General features: G+C 30.5%; 1 protein-coding gene across 3 annotated transcripts; it reads right to left on the bottom strand.

The window, feature by feature from the left end:
• Nucleotides 1-1,359: 1,359 nt before the first annotated feature.
• Nucleotides 1,360-2,478, bottom strand: LOC125851556 (uncharacterized). Of its 3 annotated transcripts, none has more exons than XM_049531329.1 (4): nucleotides 2,440-2,478; nucleotides 1,836-2,173; nucleotides 1,665-1,735; nucleotides 1,360-1,561 (listed from the first exon to the last, which is right to left on the bottom strand). In XM_049531329.1, the coding sequence occupies exons 2-4, from the start codon at nucleotides 2,168-2,170 to the stop codon at nucleotides 1,530-1,532; spliced, it is 438 nt and encodes a 145-aa protein (XP_049387286.1). In that variant the 5' UTR covers nucleotides 2,171-2,173; nucleotides 2,440-2,478; the 3' UTR covers nucleotides 1,360-1,529. The 3 variants fall into 3 exon arrangements, with proteins under 3 accessions (XP_049387286.1, XP_049387287.1, XP_049387285.1); XM_049531330.1 differs by having other exon boundaries at nucleotides 1,640-1,735; nucleotides 1,836-2,185; nucleotides 2,440-2,467; XM_049531328.1 differs by having other exon boundaries at nucleotides 1,836-2,185; nucleotides 2,440-2,465.
• Between the last annotated feature and the right edge of the window lie 9,871 nt (nucleotides 2,479-12,349).

Here is a 12,349-nt window from a genome sequence, read left to right as displayed (position 1 = left end):
TAATATGAATTGGTTCTGGCTGTCTGGACCACAAGAGATGTGTCAAGGAATTGAAATTACTTCACATGAACTAAGACACTTGTCTCGATAAAAATAAGGTATATAAAATCTAGACGTTGGTGGATGAAGAATGTGTAGTCTTTCTACCCCTGCCATGCAATGAACTTCAGCTCTCAGCAGTGGCGGATCCAGAATTTTTTTAGTTATGAGTGGTCAACTATTTCTAGTTTGAGTGGTCGATCTAAAATTTAGATGTTGTAGGTTCTAAACTGAGATAGAGAGTTTTAAGATGTATATGTAACTCTAGATGTGCTTGTTTTATGCGCGAGCTCTCTCTCTCTCTCTCACACACACACACACACACATTCACACTTGTTCGTGGTTGAATGCGCGCCATTGCTCTTTTTGGATTTCACCACCACCCTTCACCAAATTCCTAAGATAGTGTTTTAGAAATTGAAGTGTAACAAGAATCTATTCCATACTCCTAATTTACTATAAAGTCTACTCAATAACTCATATATGAGCAATCTTTGAAGCTTTTTCTTTCGAAATGAGCCTTGCATCTTAGTACAATTTCTTATTGAGCTTCAAATATACGGATACGATTACTCCTATGTGTGACCATTTCATCAAAAAACTTAAACTACAGGAGAAACACACTTCTTATTACTTAATTATGTCTTCAACACACCTTCTCATATGCAAGTTCGATTGTTTTTCATGGTCTAATCACATGGAATTTTTCCTTAATGATGGGTGACGGTGAGACTGAAACTCACAATCAATGTATGCTCTGATACCATATTGTTGAAATGTGTGACCACCTTATCTAAAAACTTAAACCGTTAAGAATTTAATAACTTAATTATATCTTCAACAACTCCACCCTAAAAGAATGTACATAGGCTCTTTTATTCGAACTTTGATGTAGCCAATCTTACTTCTAGCTTATCGGCAAAAGCCAACTGCTCCTCACTTCTAGATGCCTTGTTATTGTGATTTAGAAGTTCTTGGCTCATTGTTGTCTCTTAAGTTGCATTGAACTTAAGAACCCTCAAATGTGGTTTTGACTAATTAGTTGCGTTGAAATTATATGTACTTAGCTCAACAATGATAGAATGTCTATCTTGAAAATGCTTCACATTAGCATCGAATTGGAAACTTGAGGGAGGAAAGGAAAGAGAAAAGGTGAAATTGGCTCAATTAGAAAAGCAAAGCATCTGGTTCTTATCTGTGTAATAATTGAGAGTTGATGCTTAACAAAGATTCTATGAATCTAATATCTGATCCTTATGTATTTCTCTTATTTTTTCTTGCTGTGATCCTTAAAATGAAAGACGGAAAGAACGCAAAATCTGAAGGAACGTCTTCATTATAACACTTGCACAGTTACAATGCAGTTAGAAATTAAACCCTTCTTCAAGAAACTAATCTAAAGAAAGAAGAAAAGAAAAACTAAAAACAAGAGTGAAGAAGGGTTGTTTGAAAGCTAAATCTTCAATAGTAACTTAGTGTCGCCACGTCCCTCAATATAATTCACTTTCTCTCATGTCACCTCCTGAGAAAACAGAGAAATGAACAGAATGTTAGTAAATGATAAATGGTGTTAGAATGCAAAATGTCGATGATGCAGTACCAGAATCAGAAGGAAGATGGCTCACCGAAATCCCTAGGTGTCTTGCACTTATAACATTCTGCTCTACTGGCGTAATTGTGCGTACCACATCCTAATCTGTTGATCAAGAATGAAGTTGTGTCAGTTATAGACTTGATATTGGACCGGGACACAAACAGTGAGGATTCATATAAAGTAAAAAATGAACGGAACTAACCTGCTGCAAATCCAATCACCACTCTTCCAACCAGGAAGAGCACTTGAATCATATCCATAACCTGTCGTTGCCATCATTCCTGCTCCGATGCCATAATAATCACTTTTTAAGGCACCACATCGATAGCAACTTGTTCTGCTTGCGTAGTTATGAGAACCACAGTTCATACCACTGCAAAACCAGTCTCCAGCCAAGACTTCAGTTTTGTTTAGTCCATACATGGCAACATCAGCCGGTGTTGCGTATTTTGGACAGCTGCATCGTTGACATGCATCCCGTTTCTTGAAATTTAGGTGTTGGCATGCAGCACACATCCAATCTCCATCTCTGCTCATTTTCTCTCTTGAAATCTGAATTCGTAAACATGAAAACAAAATTTTACATATGGGAAGTAAAATACGTACGCCATCTTAAGAGGCATGAGAAAACAATCAAAACATCTTATTGTTTATCAACCTCTGAGGCATTTGAAATACTGTTTATAAGCAAGAAGCCAAGAACTACATTACTTACATTCAAAGTTGAATTATATTTTTTGCATTTACTTTCAGAGATGAAAAATTGAACTACACAAGTAAAAAAAAAACCATAATGAATGCCTCACCTAAAAGAAGTGAAGGAATTGAAGAAATGACTTACTGGAGTTGGTAAGTTTGATGAATGGTTTGAGAAGGTTTATATAGTTGGAAAAACTCACTATTGGGGCCCCAAAGGTTTTCTTTTTGATCTGTTGTAAGCGTAAGACAGTTTCCTTAAATGGGATCCACAAGATATCACACATTTTCCAAAAAGGAATTGGATAACCTCTTACTTTTCTTACTTCTCGAGTTCGAGTATAGAGGTATGGCTATGATATGAGGCTAAAATACATATTTTTAATTATTATTTGTTTTATATTTATTATTTATATTTATCTTTTTTAAATATGAATTATGCTTAATAGTGTATTTTATTTGTAGGATTAAATTGATGAAAAAATAAAAAAATTTAAAGCTAAAAAAAAATTATAAATAAAAAATTGAAGAAGGAAATGAATCAGAAAACTTAATGTATTAAATTGAATATAATAATATTTAATATATATGAATTGCAGTTGAGGAAAAAATTGAAGCTCAAGGAACCAAGTTACCACGTGGCAGCCAGCTAAAGGAAAAATAATTCGCTCTAAACTGAAGGCGGCGGATGATTGTTTAGTGATTTTGATTCTAATATGATTTGTTTATTATATTAGTTGTTCTTATATTCTTGTGATTACTATTTTGATGCTCGATCACTATTGAAATAAATATATTATCCGAATTGAATTCAGGAGAGGAATAAGAGGATAGAACGTGGAATATAAGGAGCATGATTTTCTCTTAATAATTAAGGTAAATTTGTATCTAGGATAGGGATATACCTAGAAACCATGCTTGGTCATTATATAGGAAGAAATCGTAATGCTCGGTACTTGGTTCAACCTATCCCCGATCAACAATGTAGTTAAGTTGTCATTTATCGTAGGCGATTAGAGGTTGGGAGACCATGATCATACATTTAACCTTGTGAATCAATAACTAGATAATAAAATAAGTTGATGAAATTGATGTTAAACATGATTGTTAGTTAAATTATAATCCTAGACCGATTCATTCATTGATTGTGTAAACATCTATCTTTTCTTAGTTAATTACTTTTTAGTTATTTTATCTTTATTTTTAGTTTAGTTAATATATTCATCTTTTGAAATCCTTCCCTTAAATAAATAATTAGAATTCTGGTTCTTTTAAGAGCCACTATATTACTTGTGCGATAAGTTCTCAACTGTCAAATTCATGCATGTGAAGCATTATTTTGTTGAAAACACATAATAGATTCCCCTCCTTACCCGTCCCCGGTCCATTATTCTACTAATAAAGTGTTTCTGAAAATATTATTCTTTGTTCTGTATCCATTTCTAGTAGGTGTTATGAGGGGAAGATGTTATATGAAAAGTGGGGTTATTTCAACGCATGCTCTTGCTAAGATCGATGGGCCCTAAAAATGATATGGATTAAACACACTTACACAATACATAAACATGTGTAACTAATCCACATTACAGATGGAAGCAATTGTCTGTAATGAAGGCTTATGTCGTTCAGGTGGAAAATGGTCCAGGTTCCAAAGGGTAAACACTGTAACAATTACTACCAGGGAATCAATTCCCTCATAATGCATATGTTGAGTTCTATTCTTCTTTTGTGTTATATTCTTCTTAATAATTCAAAAGTGAACTTCTTTTCATCTTCTGTTCATGTCATGTCCGCGTCTACGTGTCTACTTTGTGACATAATTAGAACTCATAATCACATTTAGCCCTTTATTTCTACTTGGAAAGCATAATATATATGCTTGCCATCAGTAGATTGCTAAGAATATAAAAAGCATTTTTATCGGCATAGACAGATGATACATGAATTCAGAACAAAACATGATTATTCCTATGATACAATTTATCGGCGCAAACAGGTGAAACATGAATTAGGAACAAAACATAAGAGTTACATTATTCCTGACAGTATTGAATGTATCAACTTGGAAGAGAAATACCTCCTTCATGACAGGTACCTGTGGCAATGTATTAAAGTGATCATCATATGGCCGCGTTTATCTTCGTTTTTCAGTAGTAAAGAAATCATCAATATTCTCTGAAGATTCTGAAAGTGATGCATTGTACGAGACTCAAATTATATGAATTTGATGCCCTGTAGTTGCAGATGAGAATTGAAAAGGTTAACCATCTTTGACCATAAACAATATAGTGTAAGGTTATTTTATAACTTTTGACTTGGTTCCGATGCCTTAACAGTATAGTGTACGCAGTCTTACAATGCATTTCTGCAAGAGGTTGTTTTCATAGCTCGAACCCATAACACTTTCAGCTAAGATTCTAACATGGCGACCGTTCCAATAAGTTATTAATTGGTAATAATTTTCAAGCAATGAAAAGAAGTGAGCAAAAATAGACAATCTGCTGTCCTTGATGACTGATCATGAGTGTCACAGAAAAAAAATACTCCCTCCGTTTCAATTAGTTTATCTTACTTTCCTTTTTAATCAGTTTAAAAAAGAACGACTCTTTCCTTTTTTGGAAACTCTTTAATTCTAGCGTTCCACATGNACACCAGCGATTGGAGCACCAGAACAGGTTCTTCTCCATTTTTTTAAAAATATTTTACCAATTTGCTAGACTCCTTCCAGCTCTGCTTCTAGTTGGCTTACTAAATGCTTATATATTTTGGCTGTTCAAAACTGTCTACAATGTGTTTGATGAAAGTCTCCACTGAACTAACTTTATATAAAATGGCAACCACTTGCTCATTTTCAACAGATTCCATCCAGCTCTGCTCTTTGGATTTTATATTAACTGTCAATCAATTTGATTCTTCTTTCAGTACGTGCGTGCTGGCCTTTCAAATTCATCGTTAGCCAATTACGACAAGTTGAATACATATATTAAGATGATAAACAATTCTAAAGTCAATGAGTTGAGTTGTATGTTAATAATCTTGGAATTATTGTAAATCCAGATCTACCTACCTATTTCATTCTCTCAATCAAGGGCTTCTAATATTGCTAAACTTCAGACCGTCAAAAGGTAAGTTCATCTTCAAACTCTCTTGTTTTCTTTATCTTCTACCATGGATATAAGATCTAAAGGGAACTATGAAAAACAAGAAACATCAGGAATGTCCCGTAAACAAAGCAGCCTTGGGCACAAAACATCCAATGTTAGTAGGATTAATGGAAGGATCGCACCCCAGGAGGATACTGTAGAAACATTAGTGGTTTCTTTACTGTTACATGGAGACAACTTTATTGTTGCTCGTAGGCTCCCATCAATCCTCATAAACCACAACACCATCTCCACAAGTCTTAGTCAACTTGTAATATGAATATTAGGTACATATTTACAAAAATGAGTTTCGTATATCATATGGTTTTAAGGAATGAAAGAACATGATGAGGAGGGTAGCTAAAATAATATACGAGGTATAAAAACAAGAAAGATATTTGTATTGATAGGTTTTGTTTTCTCGAATATCTGGGACTCGTATTTTCCTTCATCTTATTAACTCTTTTTCTTAAAATGCAACAACTTTGGGATATTATGTTTATTTTTTCACCCCATAACATGTTATATGTGATTAATATTTGACATTTCTAGTGTTAGAGACTAATTGCATCTAAAATTACTATTCGTCAAAATAATTTTATCTAACCTTGGTCAATATCTCAACAAAATTAATAAGAATAATATATACTATACTTTTGTTGTGTTGAAAATACAAATGCTAACAAATACTGAAGAGTAAAGAAAACTCTCTATAGCTATGTTAGGTGCCTACATAAAAAAAAGGGAAAATGCATAAGTACCCCCCAGCCTATGCCCGAAATCCCAGAGACACACCTAACCTTTACTAAGGTCCTATTACCCCCCCGAACTTAACTTAACTATAATATTCTACCACTTTTCGGCCTACGTGGCACTATTCTTGAAAAAAAAGTCAACATGCACTGGGCCCACAAGATAGTGCCACGTAGGCCAAAAAGGGGTAGAATATTACATATAAAATAAGTTCGGGGGGGTAATAGGACCTTAGTAAAGGTTAGGTGTGTCTCTGGGATTTCGGGTATAGGCTGGGGGGGTACTTATGCATTTTCCCTTAAAAAAATGAAATATTACAAAAACCGTGATATTAAAATACACTAATCTAAGATATTCACTGCAACATACATGCAAAATATATATATAAATTTTCATGAAAATTATAACAAATAATAGATGTGAACCTGTAACTTTAAAAATAATATTGAATCCATAAAACTTAAATTCTAGATCCGTCTCTGATGTATAGCTCAGAATATCTCCATCAAGTGTTAAACTACATATTTCATTCAAGTTTATTTAGAATACAATAATTAAGGTGAAAACTTTTATAAAGATATTGTGTGGCTGTGCGAGTGAGGTGACAAAATAAGTTGTGTGACTATTTAATAACGAACATCCACATGCTTGAATTAATTGAAGCATTAATGTTGTAACGAAAAATATTACATTTATTGAGTTACTGTGATGTTTTTAACTGATATATAAAACAATATTGATATTTCTTTTCATCTGCGACATAATATGTTTTATCTTTTTTCAATATACAAAATAGAATTATTATTATTTTTTTGCATCTTTTTAAGTACAAATTATTCATATGTATTGTTATACCTCATTTTAACTCGAGGTCCAAACGGTGTACAACATTTTGGTGATTTCCAAATTAATTAACTTAAGATATCACCATCTAATTAATTATGGTGAATTAGGACACCTAAATATTTAACTAAGTAATACTAAAATAACTTCAATTAAATGGTCTACTTAACTAGCATGATTCTAGGTAAGGGTTCTAATTTATCCTAAAGGGAAGGGGTAAGACATCCTTCAAGATCCGTAAAAAACAGTTAACCAACCAAACTTAAGTTAATTAAATTTAAAAGAAAGACACGAGTGCTAGAAATTAAGTAATTGAGTAACCAAGTTGGAAAACATTTTTTATTTTAAAAGCTCTTTGGCAATTTTATTAGAATGTAAAAGATTTAAAACAGTAATTTCTTTAGAGAAAAAGGTAATTAAATTAGACATTTGCTCATTGATTGACAAAATGCTCCATTTAGAAAAAGTTTTAGAAAAAATAAGAGTTTAGAACAAAATATATTATTTTTTTTGAAAGACATTGTCAAGTTTGAACAAAATAAAATAAATCTAGTGAGTTTAAAGTGGTGCAAAAAGAAGTGTTTAAAAAGATTTTGCCAAATGAAGTTTATAAAAGCTAAAGCGACTAATAAAGGTTGTTTCTAACTAAAAGGTACCCAAACCCAAACATCTATATTATGTTACGTATTTGAGAATTCAAAAATAAAAACATATTCAAGTATAAAATATAAAGAAAAATAAATAAACAAGTTAATGCTAAAATATAAATAGCCATGAGTGACTCCAAGCGAGTCTCGCTTGTTTTGCTTGCCATTTGAAATAGTAAAAAATGTAGTGAAGACTCCATGTCAGGTATGAGGATAACGTCAAGTCTATAAGACTTGAAATTTGCTAGTCTTGAATCAAGACTCCATTTTGAGTGTACATGTAAAGAAAGAGAGAGTAAAAAGATTAGTAGTATGACTTGACTTTAAATGATATATTAAAATAAAACAAGTAGAGCCAAGTAAGATTACACATCAAATAAACTATTTTGACCACGTAAATATGCGCTAAGTGCTACAACTTTTGTAATAATTAGTGATTCACAACAACTAATATAATCTCTTTTAACCTATATCCAGTATATGAAGCTATATCCAGTATGTTTACAATTTAGCAGAGGAAACAAGTAACTAACAAATATTGATTTCAAGTTAATATCCCAACCTAAATCAAAACTTATTCCTTAAGTCAAAGGCTCAAGCTCAGACTCATATATAGCAATATAGAGCAGAAGTTACGAGCAATGCTTTTGATCATAATATATTTACATTTTTTCACTTAAATTCTAACTATACAAAAAATAGAAACCATCCATTTTAAATATACTTTTATTTAAGAAAACATGGGCTGCAAATTTTTATAATACAAATGCAGCAAAAGAACGGTTAACCCGGAATGAAAGAAACTAAGCTCGTAAAACCATTTCTTAAATAAGCGACGGCTAAAACGTTAGAAGAAATGACTTTAGTTCTCAAAGAAGATGCAAATAATTTAATATAACTAAGATACATAAAATTTATCAAAGTATACATAACACTTTATTCACAATAACAAAACAGAGCATTAATTGCAATAGCAAAATAGAGGTAAAAAGGGTCGGATATTACCTGTTGTGGGTAGTGAATGGAGGCTTGCGGTCTCAATCTTAACTCGAACAACAAAGAAAATAACAGAGCAGGCAAAAATATATGTATTGGCTGCTATGATCAGTGACCAAACGAAAACCGAAAAAGCTAGAGAAAAGATGTTTTTTCCGGAGGTTAAAGACACAATGGCAAAATGATCGTTTCAAGAGGACGACGGCGACTGCAAAAAAACTTGTCCAAAACAAACATTTTCTCCTAATACTTATAGGATGGAATTAGGGTTCTTCTTTCTCAAGTTTAGGCGGGTTTTCAGAAACAAATATGTCGTTTGAATTTTGAAATCCCTGATGCGTCACAAGTAAAGAGAGAAGAGGAGACTCAACGGCATAGACGAGATTTGCATGAAAAAAGGAGAAGCGCGTCTGTCAAAGGTGAAAGAGGCTTGAAGCTTTGGCCATTTTTGGAGGAGAAGGACGCGCGTTCAGAGAAAAGAAAAGTATAACTTACATAAATCGCATAGTGTAAATACCTAAATTACATTGTATTCCTAATTCTAAGACTTTGAGGCTGAAGAGTGAAACGTGAGTTGGGCCTAATTCTTGACATATTTTGACATGGGCAAACCACATAAATCTCACTAGTTTAGGTCTTAATTATTAAGATTCTCAATAGTTTCAAATATTACTTCTTGTACCATATTTTATGCTTAGGATACATGAGTCTAAATCCATGAGATACATGCAGTATTTGACGAATTTTAAAATTGAGATACAAAATTTATTTATTTAAATCAATTGGTTGGAACTGATTTCCTTAATTAGAGTAATTGAGGATTTTCAAAATACATAGATAATTAATTTTATTTTATTATTCTTTGAAATAGTAAATTCATTAATATTATTAATATAAGATAAAAACATGTATATCTTGGTAATGCAATTTGATTAATTTCAAATTATTACTCTTAAAATAATTAATTCATTAATTTGATGTATCTATATCAATATATGATGTATCCAACAAACTAAACACTTAGATACACGAGTGTTCTACAAGTACATTCATATGTATCATAGAAGTATCTAGCATTAATTTCATGTATTTGTTATAGGTATCTAGTATTAATTTTATGTATGTATCTATCTATCTATCTATCTATCTATCTATCTATCTATCTATATATATATATATATATATATATATATATATAATATTAATTTCATGTATCTTTTATATGTATTTAGTACTAATTTGATGTATCAAGTATCAATTGCATATGTTATATCCAAAAACATGTATCTCGAATACATAGTAAGCATATATATCTAATTATGTGTATCTAAATATGAAATATACAAAAGAAGAAGCATATACATCTAATTATGTGTATTTAAATTTCATACGTTATATCCAAAAACATGTATCTTGAATACATAATAAGCATATACATTTAATTATGTGTATCTAAATATGAAATGTAGTTAAATCACATGAATTTAGGAACAAATCACGACTGTAGAGTATCTGTCGTATCATTAATATCATCGTGTTATTAAAAATCATGTATTCGAAATTTAATGGTGGATACATATACATGGTCAAACACCCCATTACTAAAAATACAACTCAGATCTTAATTAAGATTACTACTTATTAGATACACATGTTTCAAGGGCTATATCAAAGTAATATTGGTACTACCAAATCCATGTCACGGTAACCAAAGAAAGCCTTAGAAGAACAACAGCAAACAAAAACTCTCTACAATACTCCCTTTGATCATTTTGCGTTGTGGCATAACATAATAAAAACTAAGATTCATTTCTTCCGGAGACAAACAATCAAGACCCACTCTGAATTAAAGTTTTCTCTGTAACAGTTACTTTGATTTGATCTAGTTATAAATGAACAATACAGAATAATATTTGGGTTCGGGAGAATTTGTCGGTCATGATGATGATATCTTGAGAAGAAGAGAGTAGATTAGCTATTGTTGGAATGAAATTGTACGATGAAATTCCTGAATCATAAAGGAGGAGACATAATTAAGTGATAAATATGGGAGTGGAGAATTAAGAGATAGTGGTTGATTTGGAGTGAAAGAGTTAATTAAGCAGATAATTAATCAATCCTAGTTTTAAGGTATGTGGGTATCTAATAATCTAATTGTATCTTCAAATAATATATTAATATATGGTATAAAGTATTAAAAGTGGTAATATATGTAATTGTTTGAAAGTAAAGATAATATTTGTATATATAGTAGTGATGTATGTCTAATAAGGTAATTTATCCTTTTGACATAATATGTGGGCTGAAAAGTTTTGTCTGATTTGGGGGTTTTTGACTGAATTTCTTAGCCTTTTTCCTTTCTTCTTTTTAATTATTTTGGGCTTCTTACTTTGTAACTAATGAAAAATATTCTAAGATGACAACTTAATAATTTACATGATAAAATATCAATATTATGACTTTACGCTATATAAAATACATATACAAAATATCAACTTATAATTATTTTAATAAAATATGAAACTTGAAATAAAATGACGAAAAACTATTATTTAAGGAAAAGTGGTATAAAATATAATATTAGTAATTTTGATAATAAAACTAATAATTTTAGAAGATATAGTCATAATAGTAAAAATTGTTGTGAAAATGACTATTTTATACGTTATTAAATTAGAAGCTTGAAAACAATAAATTAGAAGAGAGGAGGGTCAAAATTGGGTGTCAACATGTATATCAGACAAAATAAAATATTTATTGTGGTAAAGTAAATGAAATAAGAGGTCATAGTTTGAAATAACAATATACTATATACTATGTTAAAGTATTTTTTATATTTAAATTTTCTCTATCTTTTGTAGGAGTACTTGATTCTACATACAAATACTAATTTCATAAAAAAATTAATATTGAATTTCTTCGTTGTTTCTTTATTATTAAATTAGTTATGAAAATGATAATATGTAGTTAAAGGTACATTATGAAATGAAGAGGGTGTAGTTATGGAGTTGATTTTTAGAATAAACTACTTTAAGTAGATTATTGTGCTATTTATTAAATGAAAAAGTTATTTTTAAAAATGATATTAAGAAAATAAATTAATAGATTTAAGAAAATGGTTTTAAATAATAGTGAATATTTCATTTATTATCTATTGAATTTAAGAGATTTAATAATATTATAACATATCATTTGGGGTCATGAATTTGAAAAGACATAGAAATAATAGACATTATTAAAAATAAGAGTCATGAAGATGACAATATGTGGGTTAAAGACACCATATTAATGAATATTATGAAAATATAAGTTATGAAAATGAAGAGGTGTAGTTATAAAGTTGATTTTTAGAATAAAATAATTTTAAAAAATAAAAAATACTTTAAAGTAGATTATTGTGTTATTTATTAAATGAAAAAGTAATTATTAAAAATGATTTAAAGAAAATAAATTAATAGATAAGGAGTATTTTCGTAATCGAACTTTTTGACTTAGATTCTTATATAATACTAGTTATAGGAACGTCCCAAAACATTTCATGTAAATTTGTATTGCAAATGACATATTTTATTCCCTTCAAATCTATACGATGATGATATGATAGGAGTGGCTTTGAAAATTTGATAGGAGTACAACAT

This window comes from Solanum stenotomum, unplaced genomic scaffold (assembly GCF_019186545.1).
Source record: "Solanum stenotomum isolate F172 unplaced genomic scaffold, ASM1918654v1 scaffold27025, whole genome shotgun sequence".
Lineage (NCBI taxonomy): Eukaryota > Viridiplantae > Streptophyta > Magnoliopsida > Solanales > Solanaceae > Solanum > Solanum stenotomum.
Note: the sequence above shows the minus strand (reverse complement) of the source record. Positions and strands in the feature narration are given on the sequence as shown.